At 41.9% G+C, this 25026-nt stretch overlaps 1 protein-coding gene across 1 annotated transcript in view; it reads right to left on the bottom strand.

Moving 5' to 3' along the window:
- Positions 1-984: 984 nt before the first annotated feature.
- Positions 985-25026, bottom strand: part of LOC128656548 (uncharacterized) — a 125000-nt gene continuing 100958 nt past the window's right edge. The window contains exon 5 of the mRNA XM_053710514.1: positions 985-2120. Coding sequence (XP_053566489.1) covers positions 2035-2120 — 86 coding nt within the window. The 3' untranslated portion in view covers positions 985-2034. The remainder of the gene's footprint in view (positions 2121-25026) is intronic.

The following is a 25026-nucleotide window of genomic DNA, read 5'->3' as shown; positions in this document are numbered from 1 at the left end:
GCGATGTTAGGGAGGGCAGATTAGGGGTTAATACTATTTATGATAGGGTTAGTGAGGCGGATTCGGGGTTAATAACTTTATTATAGTAGCGCTCAGGTCCGCTCGGCAGATTAGGGGTTAATAAGTGTAGGTAGGTGTCGGCGACGTTGTGGGGGGCAGATTAGGGGTTAATAAATATAACATAGGGGTCGGCGATGTTAGGGCAGCAGATTAGGGGTACATAGGGATAACGTAGGTGGCGGCGCTTTGCGGTCGGAAGATTAGGGGTTAATTATTGTAAGTAGCTGGCGGCGATGTTGTGGGGGGCAGATTAGGGGTTAATAAATGTAATATAGGGGTCGGCGGGGTTAGGGGCAGCAGATTAGGGGTACATAAGTATAACGTAGGTGGCGGTCGGAAGATTAGGGGTTAAAATTTTTAATCGAGTGGCGGCGATGTGGGGGGAGCTCGGTTTAGGGGTACATAGGTAGTTTATGGGTGTTAGTGTACTTTAGGGTACAGTAGTTAAGAGCTTTATAAACCGGCGTTAGCCAGAAAGCTCTTAACTCCTGCTTTTTTCAGGCGGCTGGAATCTTGTCGTTAGAGCTCTAACGCTCACTGCAGAAACGACTCTAAATACCAGCGTTAGAAAGATCCCATTGAAAAGATAGGATACGCAAATGGCGTAGGGGGATCTGCGGTATGGAAAAGTCGCGGCTGCAAAGTGAGCGTTAGACCCTTTAATCACTGACTCCAAATACCAGCGGGCGGCCAAAACCAGCGTTAGGAGCCTCTAACGCTGGTTTTGACGGCTACCGCCGAACTCTAAATCTAGGCCTATATGTCTAACCCCTGTAGTGTCTTATCTCCTCTCTATATGTCTGACCCCTGCAGTGTCCTATCTCCTCTCTATATGTCTGACCCCTGCAGTGCACCTTATCTCCTCTCTATATGTCTGACCCCTGCAGTGTCTTATCTCCTCTCTATATGTCTGACCCCTGCAGTGTCTTATCTCCTCTCTATATGTCTGACCCCTGCAGTGTCTTATCTCCTCTCTATATGTCTGACCCCTGCAGTGTCTTATCTCCTCTCTTTATTATTATTATTATTATGATCATCATCATTTATTGTATAGCGCCACCAAATTCCATATCGCTGGGTACAATGACAAGGATTTGTGATAAAATACAAAACAAAGCTAAACAAATCTAGTACAGGAGGAAGATGGCCCTGCTCCGGAGAGCTCACAGTCTATAGGTTTAGGGTGCAGAGACATAAGGTTGGGGTAGCTTGTTACATTGGTTGTAGTTGCAGCAATGAGTCAGGCAGTCCATCTATTAGTTTGGTTAGGATGAGAGATGGCGGAGATATGGTAAGCCTCTCTGAATAGGTGAGTTTTCATGGAGCGTCTGAAGCTATACAAGGATGGAGACAGACTTATGGAGCGGGGTAGAGAGTTCCAGAGGACAGGAGCAGCACGTGTGAAGTCTTGGAGACAGAAGTGGGACGTAGGGATAACAGGAGTGGAGAGACGTAGGTCAGAGGTTGATCGAAGAGGACGGGATGGGGAGTATTTCACGATGAGAGAGGAGATATAGTTGGGAGTTAGACTGTTGAGTGCTTTGTAAGTTAGGGCTAATACTTTAAATTGTATTCTGGAGTGTATGGGGAGCCAGTGTAGAGACTGGCAGAGCGGAGCAGCTGATGTAGATCGTCGGCTTAGGTGGATTCTAGCAGAAGCATTCATAATAGATTGGAGGGAGGAGAGGCAGTGTTTTGGAAGGCCATTTAAGAGTAGATTGCAATAATCAATGCATGACAAAATGAGGGAATGAATAAGTATTTTTGTAGTTTTTTTGAGTAAGGAAGGAACGAATTCTGGAAATGTTGCGTAGGTGTGACCGGCAGGATTTGGTAAGCGCTTGTATATGTGGGTTGAATGTGAGTTCTGAGTCAAGTGTGACCCCAAGGCAGCGGACCTGGGGTGAGCTGTTGAGAATAGAGCCTCCAACAATCAGAGAAATGTCAGGTGTTGGATGTCTCGAAGAGGGGGGATTAAAAAGAAGCACAGTTTTGGACAGATTGAGTTGGAGGTAACGTGAAGACATCCAAGAGTAAATTGCAGAGAGGCAGTTGAAAATCTGGTTGAGTAAAGAAGGAAAGATATCAAAAGAGGAAAGTTAGATTTGGGTATCATCAGCATATAAGTAGTACTGGAATCCAAAGGAGGCTATATGTTTTCCAAGTGAGGATGTATAGAGAGATAAAAGCAAGGGACCCAAGACAGAGCCTTGCGGTAATCCAACTGAGAGAGGCATAGGATCACAAGAGATTGTTAAAGGAAACTGAAAACAAGCGTTTTGAGAGATATGAGGCAAAACAGGAGAGGGCTGTGTCTCGGATGCCAAATGAATGAGGAGAAGATGGTCAACTGTGTCAAAGGCAGCGGACAGGTCAAGAAATAGTAAGAATTAGTCGCCTATTGCTTTAGTTGATAACAGGTCATTTGTTACTTTCGCTAGAGCGGTTTCTGTTGAGTGTTTAGGGCGGAAACCAGATTGTAGTCGATCAAGAATGGAGTTAGTTGTGAGAAATTTGAGTTAGCCAATTATAGACTAGTCGTTCCAATAATTTTGAAGCAAAGGGAAGTAAGGAGACTGGTCGATAGTTAGTTAGAAGGCGTGGAGGGGTCAAGCGAGGGCTTTTTTAGAATTGGTATGATTGACGCATGTTTGAATGTATCAGGAAATGTGCCAGTGGTGAGAGATTAGTTAAAGATATGAGTTAGGGTAGGGGTTAGTGAAGCAGAGAGAGAGGGAAGAAGTCGTGAAAGAATAGGGTCAAGTGGGCAGGTTGTGAGATGAGCCAAGGATAGGCATACAGAGACCTCTTCCTCTGTTACAGGAGGGAGGTATCAGAGTTTTGTTAATAGACGCAGTTGGTTGGATTGCTGGGTTTGAGGGGTGTGAGGTGCAGATATCTTTTCTAATGGTGTATGTTACAAACTGCTGTTTGTAACTGGCCCTTTAAATGAAAAATTGCCCTGCTTCCCTGGATTTTGGAGAAGCCTATTTGCCAGCCTCCTTCCACATGACTATGGCCCCTGGAAGATTGTGCCCCTGAGGACATATTGACTTTTGTTGGGTGTGTGTGGCCCTTTAAGAACCATCTGGGGACATATGGTGACTTTGATGAACAATGCCCCTTTAAGACTATGTCCCCAGACCTGTGAAATGACTTGTCCCTGGCTTTCTCCCACTTGGTTCAGTTTCATTGTGTGCCATTAAGAGTTAAATTTTGTTCAGCTTCAAGAAACCTATTCTAAATACAAGTCTGCTGGGATTAGCTCTAATTAGGTTTAGTGATCAACTTTCCCATTGTCTAATCAGACTAGTATTGATAAGGTGGACTGCATTGTTTTATTGTGTGTAATGTTATCTGCTGAAGTAAATGTTGTGGCCTGTCAAAGGGAGTGTCTCTCTATCTAATATCAAATGTGTGATGGGGGATTTTATGCCTCCCCCTGAGAGTGTCCTGTTTGCATGTAACCTGAATAAAAAGCAGGCTGTGTGCTCCAGCACATCAGACCTATGTTGACCCTCTAACTTGAAGCTTTGACTCATGTTTGTAGGATACAGCTTATAATCACTACAGGGATTGCTATGCTCTTCATACTCCCTTAGCTACAGGGATTGCTACAGAAGGAAGAGGTTCACCTACTGGAGCCTGGTCATAGGTCCAGGGCGCAGAGCAGACGGCGAGATACCAGCCCAGCAGCGGTGGTTCATAGAGTCTGCATTACTTATGGTGGCTACGCAGCAGTTATAGTGTCCACGGTGCTGCTGCTCCTTTGGTGAGCGCTAGGAGCATCCTTTTCTACGGTCCAACTTCCAGCCAGCCTGGAGGCAACCGTAACATTTGGTGGCAGCGGTGGGATTGGCGTCCTAGCGCAAGGAGCAGCACCACAACAGCACTGGTATCGTAGGAAAGTTATTGAGGGCAACGCTAGCCACTGCGCAGCGTCCCTACCTACAGCAGCATGGAGCTGACAAGACACTATTCAGAACCCTGTGAAGAGCACCTCAACCTGATCCGTCGCTATGAGGGCGCGGATTTCGTTCCAGAGGTAAAGAGGCGGCTAGTCCGATATGGTCCAGACCCTGCACAGGAGGTAGTCAGTCGCATCATCCGGGAATTGGATACGGAGAACAAAGCGGCACGAGCCTTTGAGCGCCAACTGTGGAGTTTGAGGGTCTGGACACCTGGTCTCCAGCGAGAAAGTGAGTCACAGGGAGCGGAGAGCAACGACCTCCCTTCCCAGCGGCAGCCAGAGTTACAGGGAGAGGAGAGCAGCGACCTCCCTCCCCAGCGGCAGTATACCGTGCAGAGGGAAGAGACAACCAGTCCCCTTCCCCAGCCAGAGATACCAGAGGCAGCAGGCCTCATAGACTGGTCCTGGGAGGACCCCCAGCAGGCAGGTGGAGATGGGACCGCAGTCTCTCTACCGGCCCTACAGGGATGCTGGGCAGGCGGCCCAGATCCCCAGCGACAGACCCAGCTACAGGGAGGGGAGAGCATCGACCTCCCTCCCCAGCCGGAGTGTGCCTTCCAGGGAGAGGAGACAACCGGTCTCTCTCCCCAGCCGCAGCATGTTCCACAGGAAGCGGAGAGCATCGACCTCCCTTCCCAACGGCCACCGGAGTATCAGGAGGAGGAGGTAAGCCAATCTCCCCCTCCCCAGCTAACTCCTAACTTGGGCCCAGGGTTAACAGTGGAGATGTTAACCCCCACTGACCCCCACGTTCCCTTTGCCACCGGGCAGGACTATGCCCCAATTCCCCCAGCAGAAGAGCTGGCATCAGGACAGAGCACTGCTGGCCTCTGCCCTACAGACCTTGTCCTTGTTACAGGACTGGCCTACAAACCCCTCACCCCAGCAGAAGCGCTGGCACCAGGGCAGAGTGCCGCTGGCCTCTGCCCCCCAAGTACCATCAGCTATTTGCCCAGCTGCGCCAGGAAGGCAGAGGATGCTACACTTTCATCCTATAACCTGGAACTTACAGGCCAGTGCTACTTGTTGTGGGGGGGCTGCTTTGCTGCTAGTGTTTATTTGTGGGTGGGTTGCGAGACTAACTTAGGCACTGACCGACAGAAGGTCAGGTGCCTGGTTAGTCTCCCTCCAAAAGGGGAGATATGTTACAAACTGCTGTTTGTAACTGGCCCTTTAAATGAAAAATTGCCCTGCTTCCCTGGATTTTGGAGAAGCCTATTTGCCAGCCTCCTTCCACATGACTATGGCCCCTGGAAGATTGTGCCCCTGAGGACATATTGACTTTTGTTGGGTGTGTGTGGCCCTTTAAGAACCATCTGGGGACATATGGTGACTTTGATGAACAATGCCCCTTTAAGACTATGTCCCCAGACCTGTGAAATGACTTGTCCCTGGCTTTCTCCCACTTGGTTCAGTTTCATTGTGTGCCATTAAGAGTTAAATTTTGTTCAGCTTCAAGAAACCTATTCTAAATACAAGTCTGCTGGGATTAGCTCTAATTAGGTTTAGTGATCAACTTTCCCATTGTCTAATCAGACTAGTATTGATAAGGTGGACTGCATTGTTTTATTGTGTGTAATGTTATCTGCTGAAGTAAATGTTGTGGCCTGTCAAAGGGAGTGTCTCTCTATCTAATATCAAATGTGTGATGGGGGATTTTATGCCTCCCCCTGAGAGTGTCCTGTTTGCATGTAACCTGAATAAAAAGCAGGCTGTGTGCTCCAGCACATCAGACCTATGTTGACCCTCTAACTTGAAGCTTTGACTCATGTTTGTAGGATACAGCTTATAATCACTACAGGGATTGCTATGCTCTTCATACTCCCTTAGCTACAGGGATTGCTACAGAAGGAAGAGGTTCACCTACTGGAGCCTGGTCATAGGTCCAGGGCGCAGAGCAGACGGCGAGATACCAGCCCAGCAGCGGTGGTTCATAGAGTCTGCATTACTTATGGTGGCTACGCAGCAGTTATAGTGTCCACGGTGCTGCTGCTCCTTTGGTGAGCGCTAGGAGCATCCTTTTCTACGGTCCAACTTCCAGCCAGCCTGGAGGCAACCGTAACAGTGTAAATTTTATTTTTGAAGTGATCAACAATAATCTGAGCAGTGAGTTTGGTAGTGGGCGGAGGTGCAGGCGGACATAGAAGGGAGTTAAAGGTTGAGAACAGCTTTCTGTGGTTGGATGCGTGAGATAACACAAGGGAGAGAAATAGACCTGTTTGGCCAGGCTGAACGCAGAGTTGTAGGACTTAAGGATGAATTTAGTGATTTCCTCCACTGCCGTTCAGCAGCCCGTGAACACCGCTAAAGATATCTGGCCTGTTTGGTGAGCCATGTTTGCCGTCGAGTGATTGATGTACAGCGAAGAGTGGAGGGTGCAGCTTTGTCAAGTGTTGATTTTAGTGCCAAATTATACTGTAAAGCCACGTGGTTTGGGCAAGAGAGGGATGAAATGTTGTAGAGCAGAGGATTCAGTTGAGTGGAAAATCTGTGAGATCCAAGTCATTTAAAATCCTGAAAGGTAGCAGTTTTTTAGAGGCTTGCAAAGATGTAGCAGCTTGAGTAAGAGAGAAAGTTAGTAGATGGTGGTCAGAGAGAGGAAAGGGGAAGTTAAGGAAGTTGGAAACGACACAGAGATTAGTGAACACTAGGAGGCCTACTTATCAAGCCATCAACTGTGCTGCATTCGACGGCACCAATATGCTTGCCTGACACCGCCTAACATTGTGGACACGGACCTGAATACGCTCTCCATATTTAACAAAAAAGCTGTCAAAAAGCTGCGCACCAAGTACGGGGCAATGAGCAGCGGACTGTTGTTAACTAACAGTCATCGATCTCGCTGCTCTTCAGCTTTTTCACATCTTTATTTGTATACTGTCACTAAACACCCACACTATACTATACTGTTTACCCCCTATCCCGCCGCTCCCGGACACTGCCGCCACCTACATTATGTTCTTAACCACTAATCTGCCGCCCCCTACACCGCCGCCACCTTCATTATGTTATTAACCCCTATCCCGCCAGCCCCCCAAATTGCCATAAACTAAATTAAACTATTAACACGTAAACCTAACAACCCGCTAACTTTATATTAAATATATTAACTCATCCCTATCTTATAATAAATTTAAACTTACCTTTAGATTTAAATTAAACTATATTAAACTAATAATTAACCTACCCTAGCTATTATAATAAAATTAAACTATATTAAATTAATAATTAATCTACCCTAACTGTTATACTAAAATTACATTAAACTACAAATTAAATTAATTTAACCCTAACCCTACTCAAATAATTTAAATCTACACTAAAAAATTACTAAGTTACAAAAAATAAAAAATAAATTATCAAAGATTTAAACCACTGATTTTCAACCACTGTGCCGGGAGAGATCGTCAGGTGTGCCGGGAGAGATAGTCAGGTGTGCCGGGAGAGATCGTCAGGTGTGCCGGGAGAGATCGTCAGGTGTGCCGGGAGAGATCGTCAGGTGTGCCGGGAGAGATCGTCAGGTGTGCTGGGAGAGATAGTCAGGTGTGCCGGGAGAGATCGTCAGGTGTGCCGGGAGAGATCGTCAGGTGTGCCGGGAGAGATCGTCAGGTGTGCCGGGAGAGATAGTCAGGTGTGCCGGGAGAGATAGTCAGGTGTGCCGGGAGAGATCGTCAGGTGTGCCGGGAGAGATAGTCAGGTGTGCCGGGAGAGATAGTCAGGTGTGCCGGGAGAGATCGTCAGGTGTGCCGGGAGAGATAGTCAGGTGTGCCGGGAGAGATAGTCAGGTGTGCCGGGAGAGATCGTCAGGTGTGCCGGGAGAGATCGTCAGGTGTGCCGGGAGAGATCGTCAGGTGTGCCGGGAGAGATCGTCAGGTGTGCCGGGAGAGATCGTCAGGTGTGCCGGGAGAGATCGTCAGGTGTGCCGGGAGAGATAGTCAGGTGTGCCGGGAGAGATAGTCAGGTGTGCCGGGAGAGATCGTCAGGTGTGCCGGGAGAGATCGTCAGGTGTGCCAGGAGAGATAGTCAGGTGTGCCGGGAGAGATCGTCAGGTGTGCCGGGAGAGATAGTCAGGTGTGCCGGGAGAGATCGTCAGGTGTGCCGGGAGAGATAGTCAGGTGTGCCGCCGTGAATTGGTGGTTATCCTACACTGATTGTGAAACTCTTATACTGGTGCCCCCAAGGCTTAGGGACTTTAACAGTAGGATCACTTGGGCCCCAGTAGTTTCTGCTTTTGGGCTTAATACTTGTGCACTGCTTACTTGCATGGAACTACTGCATATCACCTAATAATTTATTTTCATCACTGGTACCCCCCTAACAGCCTCAATACGTTGAACTTTTATTTGTTATTATTATGCCTCTAGCTTTGGCAATATAGTTGTAGTGACTGTCATGCTAATAAAACCCAATTGAATTGAATAGACTAAATTGTTCATATATATATATGTGTGATTTTGTAAAATTTTGGGATGGTGGTGTGCCGCAGCATTTTTTAATGTAAAAAAAATGTGCCGTGGCAAAAAAAAAAGGTTGAAAATCACTGATTTAAACTAATTACACCTAATCTAAGAGCCCTATGAAAATAAAAATGACCCCCCAAAATAAAAAAAAACCCTAGCCTACAATAAACTACAAATAGCCCTTAAAAAGGCCTTTTGCGGGGCATTGCCCCAAAGAAATCAGCTCTTTTACCTGTAAATAAAAAATACAAAAGCACAACCAACCCCCCCAAATAAAAACCTAACTAAAAAAAACAAAGCTCCCCATTGCCCTGAAAAGGGCATTTTGATGGGCATTGCACTTAAAAGGGCATTTAACTCTATTGCAGCCCAAACCCCTAATCTAAAACCCCCCCCACCAAATAAACCCTTATAAAATCCTAACACTAACCCCTGAAGATCCACTTACAGTTTTGAAGATCCGACATCTATCCTCCAAGAAGCGGGCAGAAGTCTTCATTCAAGCGGCTGAAGTCTTCATCATAGCCTGCAGAAGTCTTCACCCAGACGGGATCTTCTATCTTTATCCATCTGGCGCGGAGCGGCTCCATCCTCCAGACATCCGACGTGGAGCATCCTCTTCCATCGACATCTTCTTGAACAATGAAGGTTCCTTTAAATTACATCATCCAAGATGGCGTCCCTTAGATTCCGATTGGCTGAAAGAATTCTATCAGCCAATTGGAATTAAGGTTGAAAAAATCCTATTGGCTGTTGCAATCAGCCAATAGGATTGAGCTTTCATCCTATTGGCTGATCCAATCAGCCAATAGGATTGAGCTCAAATTCTATTGGCTGATTGGATCAGCCAATAGGATGAAAGCTCAATCCTATTGGCTGATTGCAACAGCCAATAGGATTTTTTTCAACCTTAATTCCGATTGGCTGATAGAATTTTATCAGCCAATCGGAATCTAAGGGACGCCATCTTGGATGACATCATTTAAAGGAACATTCATTTGTGAAGAAGACGTCGAATGAAGAGGATGCTCCGCGTCGGATGTCTTGAAGATGGAGCCGCTCCACGCTGGGTGGATGAAGATAGAAGATGCCGTCTGGGTGAAAACTTCTGCGGGCTTGGATAAAGTATTCGGCCACTTGGATGAAGACTTCGGCCACTTGGATGAAGACTTCTGCAGGCTTCTTAAAGGATGGATGTCGGATCTTCAAAACTGTAAGTGGATCTTCAGGGGTTAGTGTTAAGATTTTTTAAGGATTTATTGTGTGGGTTTTATTTTTAGATTAGGGGTTTGTGCTGCAATAGAGCTAAATGCCCTTTTAAGGGCAATGCCCATCCAAATGCCCTTTTCATGGCAATGGTTTTTTTAGTTAGGTTTTTATTTGGGGGGGGGTTGGTTGTGTGGGTGGTGGGTTTTATTGTTGGGGTGGTATTTGTACTTTTTATTTACAGGTAAAAGAGCTGATTTCTTTGGGGCAATGCCCCGCAAAAGGCCCTTTCAAGGGCTATTTGTAGTTTATTGTAGGCTAGGGTTTTTTTTATTTTGGGGGGTCATTTTTATTTTCATTGGGCTCTTAGATTAGGTGTAATTTGTTTAAATCTTTGATAATTTATTTTGTGTAACTTAGTGTTTGTTATTTTTTGTAACTTAGTTGTTAGTTTTTTGTAACTTAGTAATTTTTTAGTGTAGATTTAAATTATTTGAGTGGGGTTAGGTGTTTAAATATATAATATAGTTAATTTAATTTGTAGTTTAATGTAATTTTATTATAACAGTTAGGTTAGATTAATTAATAGTTTAATATAGTTTAATGTAATTTTAGTATAATAGTTAGGGTAGGTTAATTAATAGTTTAATATAGTTTAATTTAAATCTAAAGGTAAGTTTAAATTTATTATAAGATAGGGATGAGTTAATATTTAATATAAAGTTAGCAGGTTGTTAGGTTTAGGGGTTAATAGTTTAATTTAGTTTATGGTGATGTGGGGGGCTGGCGGTTTAGGGGTTAATTGGTTTAGTAAGTGGTAGTTATGTGGGAGGCCAGGTGTTTAGGGGTTAATGCATTTATTTAGTTGCGGGATAGGGGTTAATAACTTTATGTAGGTGCCGGCGGTGTATGGGCGGAAGATTAGGGGTTAATAAGTATAATGTATGTGGCGGCGGTGTAGGGTGCGGCAGATTAGGGGTGTTTAGACTCTGGGGTTATGTTAGGGTGTTAGGTGTAAACATAACTTTTATTCTACCATAGAAATCAATGGGATATCGGGCAGCAGTGAAAAGCTTTCAGACTCCCATTGATTCCTATGGCATCCGCCGCCTCCAGGGCAGAGGATTGAAAACCAGGTACGCTGGGCCAGAATAGTGGCAAGCGTACCTGGTAGAAATTTGATAAATAGCAAAAGTAGTCAGATAGTGCTGAATTTGCATTCGGAACATCTGTAATGACGTAAGCATCGATCTGTGTCGGACTGAGACCGGCGGATCGTATGTTACGTCACAAATTTCTACTTTTGCCAGTCTGTAGGCTTTGATAAATAAGGGGAATCAGGCTCGCCACAATTACGCTGCGGAATTCCAGCGTATTTGCGGTTGATGGCTTGATAAATAGGCCTCTAGGTCTATGGAGTTGCCTAGATAGAAGTTTCGAGCCAACAGGCATGTTCGGATTATCAACAGGTTTGTTGAAGTCCCCAAAGACGAGAGAAGGGACATTACAAGAGAGAAAATGTGGAAGCCAGGCTTCAAAGTGGTCCAGAAATTGTGATGCTGGGCCAGGGGGCCGATAGATAACTGCAACATGAAGAGCTACAGGGGAGAAGAGGCGAATAGCGTGAACTTCAAAAGATGAGAAGGAAAGAGAGGGTGGTGAAGGAATCCAGTGAAAGGTACTGTGCGGAGACAGGAGAATTCCTACTCCTCCTCCTTGTTTGTCTCCAGGCCTGGGAGAGTGACTGAAGTGCAGGCCGCCATAGGACAGAGAGGCTACAGCAGTTGTGTTAGAGGAGGAAAGCCAAGTTTCAGTGAGGGCTAGCAGGTTAAGTGCACGTGAAATAAATAGGCCATGAATAGATGTAAGTTTATTGCATACCGAGCGTGCATTCCAAAGGGCACACGAGAATTGGAGTGTGCTAACAGAGGTGCAGTTAATGAGGTTTAGAGGGTTACGTGTGCAAGGTGTATGAGGTGTCATTTGGGGTAGTGATCTGAGGGATGCAGAGGGTGGACCTGGTTTAGGCGAGACATCCCCGGCTGCAAGAAGAAGAAAGATGGTGAGGGAAAGGAGATGAGAATGTGTCTTATGTGAGTGTTTCTTTCATGTAATTGGCAAGAGTCCATGAGCTAGTGACGTATGGGATATACATTCCTACCAGGAGGGGGCAAAGTTTCCCAAACCTCAAAATGCCTATAAATACACCACTCACCACACCCACAATTCAGTTTTACAAACTTTGCCTCCTATGGAGGTGGTGAAGTAAGTTTGTGCTTGATTTTTATGATTTCTTCTATGATAAGCGCTTCTAAGCATTCTGAAGCCCAATTTCTCTCATAGTACAGTGTTTGTCAGAGGGATGTGAAGAGAGTATCGCCTATTGATTTTATGGTTTTCCTCGCAGGAAATCATTTCAAAGGTTCTCTGTTATCGGTCGTAGGGATTCATCTCCTACCTCCCTTTTCAGATTGACAATATACTCTTATATACCATTACATCTGCTGATAGTTTTCAGTACTGGTTTGGCTACCTGCTATATATGGATGGGTGTCTTTCGGTAAGTACTGTATGTATCATTGTTTAAGACACTTTCAGCTATGGTTTGGCGCTTTATGTATTAATATAAAGTTTTATATATATGTATTTTACTTATATTTGTCATGAGTTAGGTCTATGTATATTTCCCTTTGCAGAATGTCAGTTTCAGTTTTGGAAGCATGTTTAGGAAGTTATTTATTTGTCTTACCTGGGGTTTACTCCTTTTGTTCAAATTGACTGTTTTTTCTTTTAATTTTCTTGGGTAAAATTAGGCTCTCGAGGGTGCAAAATGCTGTTATTTATTGGGTCATTCTTGGCGCGAGAATTATTTTGGCGTGAAGGTACGTCTTTGATGACGCAAGTTTGTCATTTCTGGCGTCTTAGCTGACGCCAGATTTCCTTGCACAAGGTTGCGTCTGTTATGACGCGAGTAGCATCATTTCCAGATAAAAAATTTTTTGACTTCCTTTTGTGTTGTGCGTCATACTGGGCGCCAATTTTTTTTTATTTATTTTTCACCCCACTTCCTATATGCCTTCTTGCCTTCTATGCTGTTTGCATTTTTTCCCATTCCTGAAACTGCTATATAAGGAAAGTATAATTTTGCTTTAATGTTGTTTTTTCTTTTACATTTTGCAAGATGTCTCAATCTGATCCTGTCTCAAAAGCAACTGTTGGAACCCTGCTGCCTGATCACAGTTCTATCAAAGCTAAGTGTATCTGTTGTAAATTAGCTGAGATTATGGGTCCCATTTAACAAGCTCTGTAGGGAGCTTGTGGGCCCGTGTTTCTGGCGAGTCTTCAGGCTTGCCAGAAACACCAGTTATGAAGCAGCGGTTTAAAGACCGCTGCTCCATAACCCTTTCCGGCTGCTCTGAGCAGGCGGACAGACATCGCCACAATTCAACCCGATAGAGTACGATCGGGTTGATTGACAGCTCCCTGCTGGCGGCTGATTAGCCGCGACTCAGCAGGGGGCGGCGTTGCACCAGTAACTCTTGTGAGCTGCTGGTCAATGCTGAATATGGAGAGCATATTGCTCTCCGTATTCAGCAAGGTCTGGTGGACCTGATCCGCACTGTCGGATCAGGTTCACCAGACCTTGTTAAATATAGGCCTATGGGGGGTAGTTATCAAGCCGTCTACTTTTCTGGCTTCGCCGGCCCAATACGCCCGCCTAAGCTCGCCTACCTTCGCCGCCGCGGACCTGAAAAAATACGCCTAAGTTATCAAATAAAGCTGTCAAAAAGCCGCGGGGCGATGAGCAGCGGACTGTGACAGTTATCACTCATCCGATCTCGCTGCTCTTCGGCTTTTTCCCAGCTTTATTGCTAGCCTGTCACTAAGCACTCACACTAAACTACACTGTTCTATCCCTATACCGGCGCCCCCGGAGCCCCCCGCAACTCAATAAAGTTACTAACCCCTAAACCGCCGCTCCTAGACCCCGCCGCAACTCTTATAAATGTATTAACCCCTAAACCGCCGCTCCCGGACACCGCTGCCACCTACAGTATACCTAGTAACCCCTATCCTGCCCCCCCTACACCGTCGCCCTCTATTATAAAGTTATTAACCCCTATCCTGCTGATCCCACACCTCTCCGCAACTAAATAAATAGTTTAACCCCTAAACCACCACTCCCTGAACCCGCCGCAACCTATATTAAACCTATTAACCCCTATCCTGCCCCCCCTACACCGTCGCCACCTATAATAAATTTATTAACCCCTAATCTGCCTCCCCTACACCGTCGCCCCCTATAATAAATTTATAAACCCCTATCCTGCCCCCCACTACGCCGCCGCCACTGTAATAAAATTATTAACCCCTAAACCTAAGTCTAACCCTAACCCTAACGCCCCCTAACTTAAATATTAATTAAATAAATCTAAATAATATTTCTATTATTAACTAAGTTAATCCTATTTACAACTAAATACTTACCTATAAAATAAACCCTAATGTAGCTACAATATAAATAATAATTATATTCTAGCTATCTTAGGATTTATTTTTATTTTACAGGTACCTTTCAATTTATTTTAACTAGGTACAATAGCTATTAAATAGTAATTAACTATTTAATAGCTTACCTAGCTAAAATAAACTGAAATTTACCTGTAAAATAAATCCTAACCTAAGTTACAATTACACCTAACACTACACTATACTTTAATAAATTATTCCTATTTAAAACTAAATACTTACCTGTAAAATAAACCCTAATATAGCTACAATATAATTAATAATTACACTGTAGCTATTTTAGGATTTATATTTATTTTACAGGTAACTTTGTATTTATTTTAGCTAGTCAGAATAGTTATTAAATAGTTATTAATTATTTAATAAATACCTAGCTAAAAGAAATACAAAATTACCTGTAAAATAAATCCTAACCTAAGTTACAATTAAACCAAATACTACACTATCATTAAATTAATTAAATAAACTACCTACAAATAACTACAATTAAATACAATTACATAAACTAACTAAAGTACAAAAAATAAAAAAAGCTAAGTTACAAAAAATAAAAAAATAAGTTACAAACATTTAAAAACATATTACAACAATTTTAAGCTACTTACACCTAATCTAAGCCCCCTAATAAAATAACAAACCCCCCCAAAATAAAAAAATGCCCTACCCTATTCTAAATTAAATAAAGTTCAAAGCTCTTTTACCTTACCAGCCCTTAAAAGGGCCATTTGTGGGGGCATGCCCCAAAGAAAACAGCTCTTTTTCCTGTAAAAGAAAAATACAACCCCCCCAACATTAAAACCCACCACCCACATACCCCTAATCTAACCCAAACCCCCCTTACAAAAACCTAACACTAATCCCCTGAAGATCATCCTACCTTTAGTCGTCTTCACTCAGCCGAGCCACCAATGGAACCGAAGTGGACATCCGGAGCGGAAGAAGTTAATCCTCCAAGCGGCGCTGAAGAAATCTTCCATCCGATGAAGTCATCATCCAGGCGGCGCTGAAGAAAAGTCTTCGATCCGGCCGATGTCATCTTCAAAGAGGCGCTGAAAAGGTCTTCTATCCGAGCGAAGTCATCTTCCAAGCTGGGTCTTGAATCTTCCTTCCGCCGACGCGGAACCTCCTTCTTCACCGACGGACTACGACGAATGAAGGCTCCTTTAAGGGACGTCATCCAAGATGGCGTCCCCTCAATTCCGATTGGCTGATAGGATTCTATCAGCCAATCGGAATTAAGGTAGGAAAAATCTGATTGGCTGATGGAATCAGCCAATCAGATTGAGCTTGCATTCTATTGGCTGTTCCGATCAGCCAATAGAATGCAAGCTCAATCTGATTGGCTGATTGGATCAGCCAATCGGATTGAACTTGAATCTGATTGGCTGATTCCATCAGCCAATCAGAATTTTCCTACCTTAATTCCGATTGGCTGATAGAATCCTATCAGCCAATCGGAATTGAGGGGACGCCATCTTGGATGACGTCCCTTAAAGGAGCCTTCATTCGTCGTAGTCCGTCGGTGAAGAAGGAGGTTCCGCGTCGGCGGAAGGAAGATTCAAGACCCGGCTTGGAAGATGACTTCGCCCGGATAGAAGACCTCTTCAGCGCCTCTTTGAAGATGACATCGGCCGGATCGAAGAATTTTCTTCAGCGCCGCCTGGATGATGACTTCATCGGATGGAAGATTTCTTCAGCGCCGCTTGGAGGATTAACTTCTTCCGCTCCGGATGTCCACTTCGGTTCCATCGGTGGCTCGGCTGAGTGAAGACGACTAAAGGTAGGATGATCTTCAGGGGATTAGTGTTAGGTTTTTGTAAGGGGGGTTTGGGTTAGATTAGGGGTATGTGGGTGGTGGGTTTTAATGTTGGGGGGGGTTGTATTTTTCTTTTACAGGCAAAAGAGCTGTTTTCTTTGGGGCATGCCCCCACAAATGGCCCTTTTAAGGGCTGGTAAGGTAAAAGAGCTTTGAACTTTATTTAATTTAGAATAGGGTAGGGCATTTTTTTATTTTGGGGGGGTTTGTTATTTTATTAGGGGGCTTAGATTAGGTGTAAGTAGCTTAAAATTGTTGTAATATTTTTAACATGTTTGTAACTTATTTTTTTATTTTTTGTAACTTAGCTTTTTTTATTTTTTGTACTTTAGTTAGTTTATGTAATTGTATTTAATTGTAGTTATTTGTAGGTAGTTTATTTAATTAATTTAATGATAGTGTAGTATTAGGTTTAATTGTAACTTAGGTTAGGATTTATTTTACAGGTAATTTTGTATTTCTTTTAGCTAGGTAGTTATTAAATAGTTAATAACTATTTAATAACTATTCTAACTAGCTAAAATAAATACAAAGTTACCTGTAAAATAAATATAAATCCTAAGATAGCTACAATATAATTATTAATTATATTGTAGCTATCTTAGGGTTTATTTTACAGGTAAGTATTTATTTTTAAATAGGAATAATTTATTAAAGTATAGTGTAGTGTTAGGTGTAATTGTAACTTAGGTTAGGATTTATTTTACAGGTAAATTTCAGTTTATTTTAGCTAGGTAAGCTATTAAATAGTTAATAACTATTTAATAGCTATTGTACCTAGTTAAAATAAATTGAAAGGTACCTGTAAAATAAAAATAAATCCTAAAATAGCTAGAATATAATTATTATTTATATTGTAGCTATATTAGGGTTTATTTTATAGGTAAGTATTTAGTTTTAAATAGGATTCATTTAGTTAATAAGAGTTAATTTATTTAGATTTATTTAATTAATATTTAAGTTAGGGGGGCGTTAGGGTTAGGGTTAGACTTAGGTTTAGGGGTTAATAATTTTATTACAGTGGCGGCGGCGGCGTAGTGGGGGGCAGGATAGGGGTTAATAAATTTATTATAGGTGGCGACCGTGTAGGGGGGGCAGATTAGGGGTTAATAAATTTATTATAGGTGGCGACGGTGTGGGGGGGCAGGATAGGGGTTAATACATTTAATATAGGTTGCGGCGGGTTCAGGGAGCGGCTGTTTAGGGGTTAATACATTTATTATAGTTGCGGTGGGCTCCGGGAGCGGCGGTTTAGGGGTTAATATGTATAGAGTAGCTTGCGGTGGGCTCCGGGAGCGGCGGTTTAGGGGGTAATAACTTTATTTAGTTGCGGCGGTGTAGGGGGGACAGATTAGTGGTGTTTAGACTCGGGGTACATGTTAGGGTGTTAGGTGTAGACAGCTCCCATAGGAATGAATGGGATGTCTGTCAGCAGCGAACTTGTACTTTCGCTATGGTCAGACTCCCATTGATTCCTATGGGATCCGCTGCCTCCAGGGGTGGCGGTTTGAAAACCAGGTACGCTGGGCCGTAAAAGTGCCAAGCGTACCTGCTAGTTTTTTGATAACTAGCAAAAGTAGTGAGAATGTGCCGCACTTGTGTGCGGAACATCTGGAGTGACGTAAGAATCGATCTGTGTCAGACTGAGTCCGGCGGATCGAAGCTTACGTCACAAAATTCTACTTTTGCCGGTCTCGAGCCTTTGATAACTAATGCGTATCAGCCTCGCCACAAATACGCTGCGGAATTCCAGCGTATTTGAGGTTGACGGCTTGATAACTAGGCCCCTATATCTCCAGTTGTACTTATCTTTTCAAGATTGAGTATATTCGTTCCTTGTTTAAAGAAGTGGTGGTTACTTTGGATATTGACGAGCCTAGTCCTCTTGATATTTAAACTAGTAAACGTTTAAATTCTGTTTATAAACCTGTGGTTACTCCTGAGGTTTTTCCAGTTCCTGATGCTATTTCTGATGTGATTGCTAAGGAATGGATTAAGCCTGGTACTTCTTTCATTCTTTCTTCTAGGTTTAAAAGGTTGTACCCTTTGCCAGCAGCTAGATTAGAGTTTTGGGAAAAAGTCCCCAAAGTTTATGGGGCCATTTCTACTCTTGCCAAAAGTACTACTATTCCTATGGAAGACAGTACTTCCTTTAAAGATCCTTTATATAGGAAACTTGAATCTTATCTAAGGAAAGCTTATTTATATTATGGCTATCTTCTCATGCCTGCCATTGCTATGGCTGATGTTGCAGCTGCATCAACCTTTTGGCTAGATAGCTTAGCACAACAGGAAACAGATCCTGATTTGTCTAGTATTGTTCATTTGCTTCAACATGCTAATCATGTTATCTGTGATGCTATTTTTGATATCATCAAAATTGATGTTAAACCTATGCCTTTAGCTGTTTTAGCTAGAAGAGCTTTATGGCTCAAATCTTGGAATGCTGACATGGTATTTAAGTCTAGATTACTATCTCTTTCTTTCCAAGGTAGCAATTTATTTAGTTCTCAGTTGGATTCAATTATTTCAACTATCACTGGGGGGGGGGGGGGAGGGAGTTTTTTTTTTTTGCCTCAGGATAAAAGATCTAAGGGTAAATCTAAAGCTTCTAATTGTTTTTGTTCCTTTCGACAGAACAAGGAATAGAGAACCAATCCTTCCCCTAAAGACTCTGGTTCCAATTATAAACCTTCTTTAAGTTGGAATAAATCCAAGCCTTTTAAGAAACCAAATCCACCCCCCAAGTCTGCATGAAGGTGCGGTCCTCCATCCAGTTCAGCTGGTGGGGGGCAGATTCTGTTCAAAATCTGTGGATTCAGAGTATTGTCTGTCAAGGGTATCAAATAGGTTTCAGAGTAAGACCTCCTGTGAGAAAATTCTTTCTCTCTCACATTACAGCAAATCTGGTGAAGGCTCAGGCTTTTCTGAAGTGTGTTTCAGATCTAGAGCTTTCAGGGGTAATAATACCAATTTCGTTTCAGGAACAGGGTCTGGGGTTTTATTCAAATCTATTCATTGTCCCAAAGAAAGAAAATTCATTCAGGCCAGTTCTGGATCTGAAGTTTTTGATTTGTTTTGTAATAGTCCCAACTTTCAAGATAGTGACTATAAGGACTATTCTGACTTTTGTTCAGCAAGGACATTTTATGTCCACAATAGACTTACAGGATGCTTATCTTCATATTCCAATTCATCCAGACCACTATCAGTTTCTGAGATTTTCATTTCTAAACAAGCATTACCAATTTGTCGCTCTTCCATTTGGCCTAGCAACAGCTCCAAAGATCTTTTTGAAGGTTCTCGGTGCCCTTCTATCAGTTATCAGAGAACAGGGTATTGCAATGTTTCCTTATTTGGATGATATCTTGGTACTAGCTCAGTCTTTACATTTAGCCGAATCTCACACGAATCAACAAGTGTTGTTTCTTCAAACAAGATGAGGAAAAAGGAGGCTGAGTCCTGGAGTCAATTTAGTAAGAGTTTATTATGGAGCAGGCTTCAGCATATCAGGTGAGCTCCTATCTTACGCGTTTCGCGCATGGGCACATGCGCTTCATCAGTGTTGTTTCTTCAAAGACATGTTTGGAGGATCAATTTACCAAAAAGTTTCTTGATTCCTCAGACAAGGGTCACCTTTTTAGGTTTCCAGATAGATTCAGTGTCCATGACTCTGTCCTTAACAGACAAGAGACAAATGAAATTGGTTTCAGCTTGTCGAAACCTTCAGTCTCAATCATCCCCTTCAGTGGCTATGTGCATGGAAGTTTTAGGTCTCATGGCTGCAGCATCGGACACGATCCCCTTTGCTTGTTTTCACATGAGACCTCCACAGCTTTGTATGCTGAATCAATGGTGCAGGGATTATATTCAGATATCACAACTGATATAATTAAATCCCAACATTCAACTCTCTCTGACTTGGTGGTTAGACCAATATTGTTTCATTCAGGGGGCCTCTTTTGTTCGTCCTACCTGGACTGTGATCACAACAGATGTAAGTCTTTCAGGTTGGGGAGCTATCTGGGGATCTCTGACAGCACAAGGGGTTTGGAAACCTCAAGAGGCAAGGTTACCAATCAATATTTTAGAACTCCGTACTATTTTCAGGGCTCTTCAGGTTTGGCCTCTGTTAAAGAGAGAACCATTAATTTGTCTTCAGACGGGCAATATCACAACTGTGGCATATGTCAATCATCAGGGTGGGACTCGCAGTCCCCTAGCCATGAAAGAAGTACATTGGATACTTTCTTGGGCAGAATCCAGCTCTTGTCTAATTTCTGCGGTGCATATACCAGGTGTAGACAATTGGGAAGTGGATTATCTCAGCCGTCAGACATTACATCCGCGGAAGTGGTCTCTCCATCCAGATGTATTTTGTCATATTGTACAGATGTGGGGTCTTCCAGAAATAGATCTGATGGCTTCTCATCTAAACAAGAAACTTCCCAGGTACCTGTCCAGGTCCAGGTATCCTCAGGCGGAGAAGATGGATGCTTTAGCAGTTCCTTGGTTTTAAGAACCTGCTTATATCTTTCCGCCTCTAGTTCTTCTTCCAAGAGTGATCTCCATGATCATTACTGAACAATCTTATGTGTTTCTGATAGCACCAGCGTGGCCTCACAGGTTTTGGTATGCAGATATTGTTCGGATGTCCAGTTGCCAGCCTTGGACACTTCCACTAAGACCAGACCTTCTGTTTTAAGGGCCGTTTTTTCATCAGAATCTCAAATCGTTAAATTTGAAGGTATGGAAATTGAACGCTTAGTGCTTAGTCATAGATGTTTCTCTGACTTAGTGATTAATACTATGCTACAGACTCATAAGTCTGTTTCAAGGAAGATTTATTATCGAGTTTGGAAGACTTATATTTCATGGTGTTCTCATAAATTCTCCTGGCATTCTTTTAGAATTCCTAGAAGTTTACAGTTTCTTCAGGATGGTTTGGATAAAGGTTTGTCTGCAAGTACTATGAAGGGACAAATCTCTGCTCTTTCTGTTTTATTTCATAGAAAGATTTCTAAGGTTCCTGATATTCACTGTTTTATTCAGGCTTTGGTTCGTATCAAGCCTGTTTATAAATCAATCTCTCCTCCTTGGAGTCTTAATTTGGTTCTGAAGGATTTGCAGGCTCCTCCTTTTGAGCCTATGCATTCTTTGGATATTAAACTTCTTTCTTGGAAAGTGTTGTTTCTTTTGACTATCTCTTCAGCTAGAAGAGTTTGCAAATTGTCTGCTCGCTCTTGTGAGTCTCCTTTTCTGATTTTTCATCAGGATAAGGCTGTTTTGCTTTCTTAGTTTAAATTTCTTCCTAAGGTTGTGAATTCTTACAATATTAGTAGGGAAATTGTTGTTCCTTCCTTGTGTCCTAATTCCAAGAATGCTCTTGAAAGATCTTTGCATTCTTTGGATGTTGTAAGAGCTTTGAAATATTATATTGAAGCTACTAAAGATTTCAGGAAGACTTCTAGTCTATTTGTTGTCTTCTCTGGTTCTAGGATAGGTCAGAAAGCTTCTGCCATTTCTTTGGCATCTTGGTTGAAGTTTTTGATTCATAAAGCTTATTTGGAGGTGGGCCAATCCCCACCTCAGTGGATCACAGCTCATTCTACTAGATCAGTCTCCACTTCTTGGGCTTTTATGAATGAAGCTTCAGTTGATCAGATTTGCAAAGCAGCAACTTGGTCTTCTTTGCATACATTTACTAAATTCTACCGTTTTGATGTATTTGCTTCTTCTGAAGCAGTCTTTGGTAGAAACATTTTTTAGGCAGCTGTTTCAGTTGGATTCTTCTGCTAATGTTTTAAGTTTTTTCTTTAAATTTATGAAAAAAACTTATTTTTTGTGGATTTATTTTTTTCAGCAGAAAATGGCTGTTTTTATTTTATCCCTCCCTATTCTAGTGACTCTTCTGTGGACTTCCACATCTTGGGTATTTCTATCCCACTAGCTCATGGACTCTTGCCAATTACATGAAAGAAAACATAATTTATGTACGAACTTACCTGATGAATTAATTTCTTTCATATTGGCAAGACTCCATGAGGCCCACCCTTTTTCTGGTGGTTATGATTTTTTGTATAAAAGCACAATTATATTTCCAGTTTATTTTTTAATGCTTTTTACTCATTTTTCTATCCCCCCACTACTTGGCTATTCGTTAAACTGAATTGTGGGTGTGGTGAGGGGTGTATTTATAGGCATTTTGAGGTTTGGGAAACTTTGCCCCTCCTGGTAGGATTGTATATCCCATACGTCACTAGCTCATGGACTCTTGCCAATATGAAAGAAATGAATTTATCAGGTAAGTTCTTACATAAATTATGTTTTTCCATTCATGTATTTGCAATGACTTGTTATACCAGCTACAGAGGATAAAATGTATAAGAAATTGCATTTTCAGGTTTATTTGTGTATATGAAGTAGCTGTTTTTGTGCTTTGAAACCACAGCCTATTACAATGGGTTGAACTTAAATGTAATATCAGATCTCATTATGTTATAACTTTGTGTACACAGTCTTACTTCTTTATCTTATATTTGTCTAGAACAATAAAGCTCAATACATAGAGAGAACAATGGACAATCATCATTTTATTACTTAACTATCCTGCATCCCACTGAGAGTGTAACTTCTTCTGATGACTGTGTTTACTTAGGCTTGTCAATAGCATATACTCCAGTATCGAAACTTTCAGTATAAGTTGGGAAACCACAAGCTAAATCAGCTATTTCAAATGCTAAAATAGGAGTAAAGGGGCTACTTGTAACCAATTTGATACACTCTAGCAGGTAAAAAGGATCATTGGGAATAATTTAAAGGGGAGAATTTTTTGGGGTGAACTGTCCATTTAAGTTTAGGATGAGTGAAGAATGGCTAGCTGAGGGATGTGAGATAGGAATAGAGTTCATGGGGTCTATTTATCAAGCGTCAACTGAAAATACACTTGAATTCCGCATCGTATTGGTTGCGAGATTGATCCGCCGTAGTTATCAAAGCATCAAGATCGGCTAATGCTGAAATTTGTGAGGTAATATACAATCCCGCGATCTCAATCCGACTCCGATCGATGCTTGCGTCATTACAGATGTTTCAAATTCAGATTCAACTCTATTTGAACCTTTTTCAAATTTATCAAACATTTAACAGGTACGCTTGCGTGTATTCCGATGCAGCGTACCTAGTTTTCAATCTGCCACCCTTGAGGTCGCGGATGATATAGAAGTCAATGGGAGTCTGAAAACACAGAAAGCTTATGTTTGATGCTGCAAGATAATAAAGTATATTAAATAATAAAAGTAAATTAGAAACTCTATTAAATTTGTATACCCTTTCTAAATCAAACAATATTATTGCTACACATTTGGTGCACTAGTAGATATAGGGATAAAAATGAAAAATACATTACTACTTATGGATTATGCTACAACTTTGTCTCTCATTACAAAGCAAGGGGACAATATTATTTCTACAAATTTGTTGAAAAGTTTTTCCCCAAACTTGTCGCACTAATAGATATAGAGATAAAAATGAAATACGCAATATAGCTAACTTCCTTTTTATTTTTTGGGGAAAATCTATGTGTACCATGTTTAAGCTATGTAATACAAGTCCCACTCTCCACTTCGCACCAATTTTGACGCAACACTTTTTGCACCAATTATGACGCAATCTCCTAAACAACCCACACACTAGTAATTTTTTTCTACTACTTTTGATTGGAATATGCATAATCACATGATTTAGGACATCAGCCAATCTGATTCAAATACACATTATAAACTATCACTAGCGAATCAAATTGGTCGATACTTGTGTCATTCATCACTCATCAGAACTTGTAAGTGCCACTTGTTACATTGTGTATTATACTTTGCATGTATATGTGAAATTAGTATTAAAGATAAACATTGATGCTGACATTAGGACACACAGTATAATATTTTAGACAATGATTTTAAAATTCGAATTGATGTTTGAGTCAATATAATCTTAAGCTGATAGCTCATAGGGATAGCCCACCTAACATTAAACTGCCATGAATCAGATACAGCAGAAATGAAAATCACCTCTTTACTGTCATGCTATTTTCAGTGTATTCCTTCCTTCTCTTGAATTTCTTTTTCAGTAAGAAATGTCATTTTATATGCCAGCCCATTTTATAACACCTGTGTAGGGGTGGTTTTTAAAACTAGATTGCAATCAGGAGGGGTTACACATTGCCAGGGAGGAAACTGGTCCAGCTCTTAAAATATCCATTGATTGCAAATAAATACAAATGATACTATGATTACATGTTATATTCACAATTATTCCTGCTAAGAATAATAATAAATGTACGCTATATACATAGAGGTATAAATAAACAGAGATATGACAGACAACATTGTTTAGAACAAAAAAAAAGGAATTTAGGGAAAAGTAAATACCGGTATGTTTGAAAAAAGATTTCTGACACAACACACACACACACACACACACTCGCATACACACACATATAAATATATATACACACAAACACACACAAGTATGTGCACAGATATATGTACAAATTCTAGCATTAATAATCATTTATATATGTTACAGAAGCATTAGTTATTTTGTTGTGAAGAGCTTATTTCCCAGCAGCAATGCCTGAACCAGCCAAGCCAGCGCCTAAGAAGGGCTCCAAGAAAACCGTAACAAGTATCATTTCATAAAGAGTTAACTTTTTTTCAGCTTTTAGAAACTATTTTCTAAACACAAGTTTGCTGGCCTCAGCTCTAATTAAGTTTAGTGATAAAACATTCCCATTGTCTAATCACCTCCGGAGTCAGACTGCTAATTGATAAGATGGACTGCATTGTTTTTTTATGTGTAACTTGTTATCTGAAGTACTGTAATCCTATTGTGGCCTGTCAAAGGACATTGTCTCTCTATCTAAATGTGTGATGGGGGATTTTATGCTTCCCCCCCTGGGAGTGCCCTGTGTGCATGTAACCTCA

Source organism: Bombina bombina, chromosome 1 (assembly GCF_027579735.1).
Source record: "Bombina bombina isolate aBomBom1 chromosome 1, aBomBom1.pri, whole genome shotgun sequence".
NCBI lineage: Eukaryota > Metazoa > Chordata > Amphibia > Anura > Bombinatoridae > Bombina > Bombina bombina.
Note: the sequence above shows the minus strand (reverse complement) of the source record. Positions and strands in the feature narration are given on the sequence as shown.